The sequence below is a fragment of the Selaginella moellendorffii genome, unplaced genomic scaffold, assembly GCF_000143415.4.
Source record: "Selaginella moellendorffii unplaced genomic scaffold, v1.0 SELMOscaffold_11, whole genome shotgun sequence".
Lineage (NCBI taxonomy): Eukaryota > Viridiplantae > Streptophyta > Lycopodiopsida > Selaginellales > Selaginellaceae > Selaginella > Selaginella moellendorffii.
The window spans coordinates 200,795-209,579 of record NW_003314272.1 but is presented as its reverse complement, the minus strand read 5'-3'; the positions used below and the strand labels follow the sequence as shown (position 1 = coordinate 209,579).

General features: G+C 47.9%; 2 protein-coding genes across 2 annotated transcripts; both read right to left on the bottom strand.

Annotated features, from left to right (window-relative positions):
• Positions 1–1,381: 1,381 nt before the first annotated feature.
• On the bottom strand, positions 1,382–3,523 carry LOC9650762 (serine decarboxylase 2). Its single transcript, XM_002968606.2, has 3 exons — positions 3,153–3,523; positions 2,092–3,089; positions 1,382–2,034 (listed from the first exon to the last, which is right to left on the bottom strand). The coding sequence occupies exons 1-3, from the start codon at positions 3,441–3,443 to the stop codon at positions 1,503–1,505; spliced, it is 1,821 nt and encodes a 606-aa protein (XP_002968652.2). The 5' UTR covers positions 3,444–3,523; the 3' UTR covers positions 1,382–1,502.
• A 3,301-nt stretch (positions 3,524–6,824) lies between these two features.
• On the bottom strand, positions 6,825–8,642 carry LOC9651614 (uncharacterized zinc protease y4wA). The gene has a single exon (XM_024674061.1). It carries the CDS (start codon positions 8,627–8,629, stop codon positions 6,863–6,865), a length of 1,767 nt encoding a protein of 588 aa, XP_024529829.1. The 5' UTR covers positions 8,630–8,642; the 3' UTR covers positions 6,825–6,862.
• Between the last annotated feature and the right edge of the window lie 143 nt (positions 8,643–8,785).

Below are 8,785 nucleotides of genomic sequence, written 5' to 3'. Positions count from 1 at the left end.
TTGGGAGTATGAATTTTGTTGAGATGAAACACTTATTGATTGCCTCGAGCTTGTTCTAGCCCTGGACCCCAACTCTCTACTCCATACAAGACTGCTGTCATTACCTTTTTCATGTAATAGGTGTGTTTGACACCCCACCTGTGTATGTTGGCTTTATGGCAATTTGATTGGAGGAGTGCACTAGCCCTTGCTGCTGATGTGATGTGCTCCTCTATTCAAGAAATCCACAGGAAGCATTGAACACTGGTGTATCCTAGGTACTTATATTTCTGTGTGCTAAATCCATTCCCCCTTTAGTGAAATTTACTCACATCAAGGGACCAAGTCTAATCAATGCCCTTTGGAGAGAATTTTCATCTTTTGGAACTTGGATGCCCAAAAGTGGCCTGAGGCAATTTACACATGGAATTAATATCCCATCAGTCTCATGCTTCTTGGGGGGCGCTGCAAAACCTTGTAAACAGTATATGAATGAATGAATGAATATCTTGCCAATACAATTTAAGTCTGGAAAAACATTATGCAGTATGACTCATGCATCTCTGATAAACTTGCAAAGTATGTCATCTCTGACTTCATTAACTGGCTTTCTTAGGCATAATTATAAGTGGATTAATCAAGAATGTAGTTCAAAAAATTATTGCTGTGCTCTCTTATAATTTTTTTGTAAAAATTGGACCGAGCAGTTTAGTCAAGTTAGCATCACTAAAGATGGACCTCCTCTCTACAAACATAATATATATCCGGACAACATGGATAGAACAAACCTTCAAAACATGGCTAAAAAGACTTAATCAATTTATTTACAATAAATCTCACATGCAAAATTAGTATTGGCCCTCAGGACTAAAACAAATATATTACTTGCCTACTGTACTAGTGGACATGGTCTACACTCTATATGGAATGGTCCTGACCCCCTATTTTGGAAGAAGTGACTTTGTCAATTGTGTTATAAACATGTGGAGACAATAGAACAAATTACACATAGGTGCCCAAATTCAAGTATATTCAAAATGTTTCCACCTTCTTCAAGATTATAAATCCGTAAAGCGTTTATTTGAAGTGATCCACCATTTTCAACGGTAATGGACTATTAGCGAGTTGATGAATTTCCTTATGGAATATTTAAAGCATACAAAGGAACATTTACTAATTGCTTATATACGGAATTGGCTAATCACAGCCAATTAATAGGAGCCGCAAGAGTGTGGGACTACAAGGCTAAGCAACAGGACATCGGCCAAGGAAAGATAGCGCTTGAGGTGGGAGCTGGTTACTAAGCAACAGAGTGAGGGTGTTCAGCAGCGGGAGATTAAAATCCAAGCCTAGCTTTCTTAACCGCCCAGCATTCCACTAGGCAATTTCTAGCAATCTCATAAAATCAACCACTAAGTTGCCAAAGAAACTCTTGCCGGAGATGGACGTCATCTCGCATGATAATCGCCCCAACAACATAAATAGTTTATGCTTAGTATAAAAATTACTTGATCACAAGTTCTTTAGTTGCCGCTGAAACCACGACCCTGGAATGGCACGCATGAAACAAGAGGAGCATCCATCGTTGTAAGTCCATCGCTTGCACCTGCAGTTCCATCCGACAAGTCCTTGAAAGCTTTGGGCCCGAGCTTCATCACGTCCTCCGCTAGCATGAGCACCAGTTCCTTGGTGACATGCTCCATCGCAAAGACGTGTGAAATTAGGCGTTGCACATCATTGACAACTAGCGTCTCGTTGGAGAGGCTGTACTTGAACACCAGGTCATCGTTGAGTTGCCGGAAACGAACGGTGAGCGAGAGTGGAGATCGTGCAACCCAGAGATCGAGGTTGAGTTTCTTGCCCAGCTCCGTCATGGTGTTGTAGATGAACCGTGCCATTCCCTGGCAACGCACGGCCTTGTCAATCTGCTGCTTGAGTGTATGCTTGGAGATGTAGCTCCAGAAGAAGACCGCCGAAAGGCCATTCCTGGAGCCGGCAAAGGTGGTGTCTGGAGTGCCAGTGTAGATCGGATTGCTCGGTGGGTTGATTTGGTACCTGGAAGAGCCACAACTTTCGTCAACGTTTTTCATCAGGTGGCGTAAGAACATTCACCTTCTCTTGGACATGAAAAGTCCGCATGGAATGGGCGCACCCATCCACTTGTGCCCGCTCATTGCGATGGAATGCACGGCTTCCAGGCTGAAATCAAACTCGGGAGCGACTTCCACAGCGCCACCATCCTCAAACTTGCAGCCCTCTTCCGCGGCCATCTTCAGATACGGAATGTAAGCAGCACCGAGTGCGCCATCGACGTGGATCCAAAATCCCGTCCGTACACTCTCCTCCCCGCCGGCGTCGATGACCCGCTTGTCGTGGCCGTAGAACTGGAAGATGGGCATGAGCGCGGCCATGGCTTTGACGACGCTATCATAGGCGCCCTTGAAAGTGGTGCCGTAGTTGAGGTTGACGAAGATGGGGTGGCCCCTCCGTGCAAAGAAGAGCACTAGCTCCGCGAGAGACTCGGTGCGGATGGTTCCATCCTCGGGGCCCTCCTCGTGCGAGGGGACCTCGTCCGGCCACTTCCCGTCTTCGGTGATCGGGCACATCCCGGGGTACTTCTCCTCGCCCACCACTCCGAAAGTGGGGATGCCGATGAGCCGGGTCGCCTTTGTGAACGAGTAGTGCGTGTCCTCCGAATAGAACGCAACCGGCGAGAAGTAGTTCTCACAAAACTCGTCGCAGCATTCTGGGAATGGAGCTGCGCTCCTTGCCTGGCTCGGGACGGGCTTGGCATTTGGAGGCACGGCTGCTTGGCGATAGACAAGCCGCGGAGCCGCCGCCTTCTTTGTGTCTCCGCCGGATTCCATGAGGAGGATTTTGCCACCGAGGTAGTCCCGGGCATTCCACAGAGCGTACATGTTGCCTTCGGTGGATCCCATGGTGAGGAGGAATCCCCAGTAGCTGTTACCTTCCTCATCACCCAGGAGGGAAGACTTATGAGGCCAGTTCGCGTTCCACAGCGATGCGTAGTAGTCGAGCACGGCGCGCTCCATGAACTTGGTGTTGGTGGTGCAATTGCCCTCGACAAATGGGTCCCCAATGTTGTTCAGCTGGGATCGAAGTAACACACACAAAAAACATTTGATAACAATGACCATGATCTATCTACTTACGTGCACGTTGAGGAAGTCATTCAGTTCGTCGAAGCTCATCTTCTGGTTGGCCTGGAAGCCCATGAAATGGGACTGCTGCTGCTTGAGATAGTCGAGCGACTTGTTAAGGGCCTCCTTGCGGGCTTGCAGATGGTCGGGCGGAGGCTTTTGGAGCTTGTTGTCCTTCAAGCTCGACGTAAGATCGAAGTTGACACCCTCGAGAGCTTTGGGAAGTGCAGGATAGACATAATCGTTAGTGGTGGGAGAGGAAACGCGCTGCGCGGGAACTAGATCACTCATGGAGCTCGCCATATTGATGGATGGATGGATTGATCAAGAACCCGATGCTAAGAGAGAAGAAAGACTAGTGTGTGCTCAATACTGGTTGTGGAAACGCTTTATATGCAAGAGTAGCGTAACAAAATTTCTATCTTGAAGGGAATCAGATGAGTACAGGATTGGGACCTCTTTGATGCAAGCGATGGAAGAATACAAAATCGTAAGGTGTCACTGTATATATTCAGATTGGTATTTTTATAGATTATATGCAACTTACAACACTATATTATGTGCATGAAGAGGTTTTGCAAATGTATTTGATGTTGCAAGGATTACTACAAAATTTGCATTGAAAAATAGCCTTGCACAGAAAATGCAATCTATTATGTTGCAAAAGATCGTCATGTTATAGTGGATCCCATGGTGAGGAGGAATCCACTGTTCCCTTCCTCGTCACCCAGGAGGTCCGATTTGTGAGGCCAGTTCCCGTTCCACAATTTGAGCGGTGGTGGTGGTGCTATTGCTTTCCGCAATGCATAGTAACCACGTCGAAGTTCGTCGAAGGCCATCTTATGAAGTGGGACTGCTGCTGCGACTCTCGATGGATGGAGAAAGAACTTGTGCTGAGCATGGTTATGGAAACTTGGGGACGTTTATATCCAAGAGTAGCAAAGTAGAAGCTTTTGTTCAAATGTCTCGCTCACGGTCACAGGTGTAATTGTACTGAAAAAAGTTACAAAATTGTAAAGAACCGTATAGACTGGCAATTGAACAAAACTACAAAATTGTAAAGGTGACCGTAACTATAATTGTACTGAGCAAAACTGAACAAACTACAAATTGTAAAGGTGACCGTAACTGTATAATTGTACTACAAAACTCTAAAGGTGACAGTAGACTGCAGCTACAATATTCAAAAAATTGATCACATGTAACTTCACGTATTTAGAGAATGATCAAAATAAAAGAAAAGAGAAGCCCCACGGCTTGAAGATCCTTCCAACTCCACCACTGTTCTTGGCCCACGCTTTCCAAAAGATCGCGAGCTCTTGATTTTACATTGTCCCCATAAAAACACTAGATTTCTAATTCCTTTCACTGATACTTCTGCTTCTTTCTTCTCGGGGCACCATGATGCTCAGGTTGCTCGCGTTTGAAGAGCTTTTCGTAGTCTTCCTTGTGAGCATGGCTCGTTTGCTGAGATTGTCTCCATTTGTCTGGAGCCTTCTCATATCTACACGGAAAGGCAAAAGATGAAACTATCTAGAGTCTATATTGGGCAACTTACTTCGCAACGTTTAACCTGCCCAGAATATAGGGACCGTGCCTGGACTTTGAGAGATCATTTTGCACGCCAATCAGCTCCATTACAATGGATTCTTTGAGCTTGAGATTTGCTGCCTCGAAGCACTTTGTTACGATGTAGTGAGCCTTTGTATCCGTGGCCAGCACTGCAAAATGATCTTTCAATCTATGTAACATAGAATTAGTTCCGATTTTTTTTAGAGAATTACCGTACCTCTCTATCACAGCGTGCTTTTGTTTTGGCGATGCAGGAGATTTGAGAAACGCTTCCACAACGTGGCATCCAGCTTTATCTTTTATGGCTTCCAGAATCTGTGTCATTTCAAGTACTGAGAAGCTTTTGTAGTATTGCTGACTGCAGTCCTACACAAAGAACTATACATGGTTAAGGATATGCACATATAAACATCATTAAACCTGAGAAAAAGTGAACAAAATCTGTAGCATTACGCATCCCAGAATGGACATTTTCCTTCCTGACTTCCCATCCGAGTCGTGTCCTTCTAAGTGAAGCAAGCGCAGGACAAGAGTATCACGAGAGGCACATTTCGGACAGATGACAGTAGCAACCAATCGGCTTATCTACAAATTTAAAGCCAAAAATGTTAGAAAGTTTCATAAGTGTGTTTACGTGCCTCATGCTGGCTGGTACTCATACGGCTACATACTCCCAGCAAGCTCACAATGACACCAGCCCTTTTCTTCTTTATTAACTCGGTAAAATCCTTTCCTAACTCGTCCAAGAAGAGGCTCACCTGCAACAAAATTATAGTTTCAATAAAAGATAACACAAGTAAAACTTATGCACCTGATCTTCTTGGCGTGCAAAGGCAATCAACGTTTGTAGAGCAAAATTCGAAAATTGGTGCGTTGCTAGCCGCTTCAAATTTCCTTTGAAGATTTCTTCAAGCAATTTTGCGTACACCTCGTTAGATGCCACCTGTAGTATGACCTGCATAACAGCACACACTTAAATAGTTAAAGTTTTTATCTGGACAACAAAACAATAAAGTCTGATGCTTCTTTAAACTCTGACAAATTTACCTCCATCAAATGACTACCGTTTTGATTCTCCATCAACTCCAAAATGCGTTCCAACACTTTAGGCGAAATCATTTCTGTTTGATCAAAACCTAAGAGTGTTGCTATGGCTGAAGACGTATCACTTCCAGTTCCATGGAGCGCCTTGAGAATGGTCTGCATAACATAGCTTATAACAGAGCTCAAAAAAATAATATGCAAAGTTGTTCTCACCTGAAATACGAGACTCGAAAATTGGTCCATTCTTCTCTCAGACATTGAGCTTTTGCATGCTACTAGAATCTCACTGGTAAGTTGCTTGAGAATTCTCGGGAAGCCTGCATGGATGCATTCGCATGTTTTCGCCATGGAATCCATTCGTCCTAGTTTCCTCGACAAGCCATCTTTTCCCTCTGTTTCCACTAATCCGGCTGCAAGAAGAGTGAACTTTCGCAAGACATGCGAGCCATATTTGTTTCCCATAACCTCAAGAGCACTTCCTTGCAGTACCTATAATGAGAACGATGTAGAAAGAACACAATAACGCATGGAAGTACCTCGGAGATCCTGGCCACCGCACTCTCGATCGAGGAAATCAGTCCCGCATCTCCACCATTTTGCTGCAAAATCTCGGACAAGCTCCCAAGCATCATCTCAGCAACGTGAGAAGCCGAGGGATCCATTGCCATGCTCGCGAAATCTGCCGTGCACTGCCCGAGAAACGATAGCAACCGAGCAGCATCGAAGGACTGGATGAGCTTCTCAAGCGCTCTACCGCAAGAAGGATGCGAGGCGAGCCGCAATTCCTTGCCGCGGGCCTCTTCCAGAGCGCTGGCGCACAATGCCTCCCTCTCCTTGTCATCGGCAATCGTTTCCAGCAGCGCCAAGACCTCGGAGAAATATTTCTGCGTCTCGGCATCGATCTGGCCTCTAAGAGAAAAATGTTTCAGCCGGGATTTCAGCGTTCTCTCCTTACCGCGATGGCATCGGTCCAAGAGCATGGCCGACAGGATCACCGGCGAGCTGCGGCTGCCGCTGTCGCGGCTTGCGTCGTCTCTTTCCCTCGCCCATCGGCGGAAGAACCCTAAATTTCCAAGGGCTTAAAGGTTTAGCACTAAATTCTTTCACTAAACAGGCCGTGTGCTTCCAGCAATACGATTCGAGGGAGTGAAGAGCTTGCTCGCGACTCGGACAACGTCGTCCCTGGTGACCGACTCGATCTCTCGAGTTTCCTCAAGAACACGGTTCCAAGACCCCGCTGTAGCTTCGTAAGTGCTGAGAATCCTCGCCATGGAGGAATTGCTTCCCAGCGCTTCCAGCAAGCTCGCTCGCGTCGACTTCCGGATTGGAACCAGCTCGCCCTCCTCGACCCCTTGGCGAACCAGGTCCTGGAGCTGGTCGTGAACGAGGCCGGCTAGCTTCTCGGTGCTGCTCGATCCGGGCGTTGGAGAAGCATAGAGCATCATCAAGCACGGGAACTTGTCGCCTGGAAAGCTCGAGAGGCACTCCGCCGAGAGGACCCTGCTGGGAGCAATGAGCCGTTTGTAGAGCCTGGAGACTCGGCCGCCGGCGAGGACGTCGCTGATCACCGAGAGAACTGGATCATCCGAAGACCACGAAGCTGGCCTGTAGTAGCCTTCCATGTAGAGAGGCTGTGCCGGTGAAGACATCCTCAAGATCTCTCCCGGAGGAGGCTTGGAAGCAGCAAAATCGTCCCAACCATCTTGGGTCCTCCAGAGCTCGGAATAACTTCTCGGTGACGAGGACGTTGGCGATGCGCAAGGAGTTTTCCAGCTGCCGAAGTAGCGAGTGGCTAGCTTCTCAACCTCGACTGGATTCACGTCGCCAACCACGGCACAAGTGAGCTTGCAAGGAGTGTAGTTTTTGGTGAAGAAGTCGGTCACTTCTCTGCGGCCGATCTTCTCAAAGTCACTCGGGTAGCCGATGATGGGCCGGCCGTAAGCTTGGCCTGGGAATGCGGCCTCGGTGAATGCCTCGGTGAAGCGACCATACGGAGAATTCTCCACTCTCAGGCGCCTCTCTTCCTTCACCACTTCCTTCTCGGCGTACAAATCTCTGAAAACCGGCGCCATGAATCGTCCACTCTCGAGCGCCATCCAGAGCTCCAGCTTGTTGGCTGGCAGCGAAACGAAATACTCGGTGGAGTCCTGCGAGGTCTGAGCGTTGAGGCCCACTCCGCCTTGCCTCTCGATCAAAGACCCATACTGGCTGGCGGCAGAGAACTTTGCTGCTTGTTCTTGAGCTCTTGCAAATTCTTCCACCAGCTTCGCCACGAGCTTGGAATTTTTGGCCACCTTGGCATCCCTGAGAGCGTAAAAGATCTCGTCCAGCTGATCCAGTGCTTCCGATTCACGCTCGAAACCTCGGCTTCCAATCAGCCTCGTCCCCTTGAATGCTAGATGCTCGAGAAGATGAGCAATCCCAGTCATTCCAGTGGATTCATCCGCCGCTCCAACGTCGGCATAGGTGTGGCAAGCGACAATTGGAGCATTGTGACGCTCCAGGACGATCCATTTCATCCCATTCCCGAGCTGGAATGTAGAAACCCTACTTTGCAACCTGTCGATCGCATTCTGGGATTGCCTCGTCGAATCCCTCTCCTGGCCCGTCTGGATCAAAGCTCTTGCTGGATTGGCGACTGTTGCCACTGCCGTCGCGACGAGTGGCGCAGCTAGCGCCGCCCTTCTTGTTGTCGTCAAATCTAAGCATTCTTTGAGAGGAATTGGACTCACAGATCTCTGCTGCTCTGGCTGGGGATTCAGCTGGCATTGGATGGACGATTTCCTGCGGGATTCACGCTGATGCCGCTGCCGCCCCTTGTGGATTGTGTACGCTACACTGAAAGACCTCTCCAACGATCCTGGAACAGGCATCTTAGGGCTGGAATATCTTTGGATCGATGACCCCGGTAAATCATGAAAGTAACTTTCTCCTTCGTACGTTCTAGGGCAGCAGTCACTGTCAGGGAACTTTTCAAATATTTTCCCGCTTAGGTTTAGTCCACTCGCTAGCAGACACGTGTCATTTAC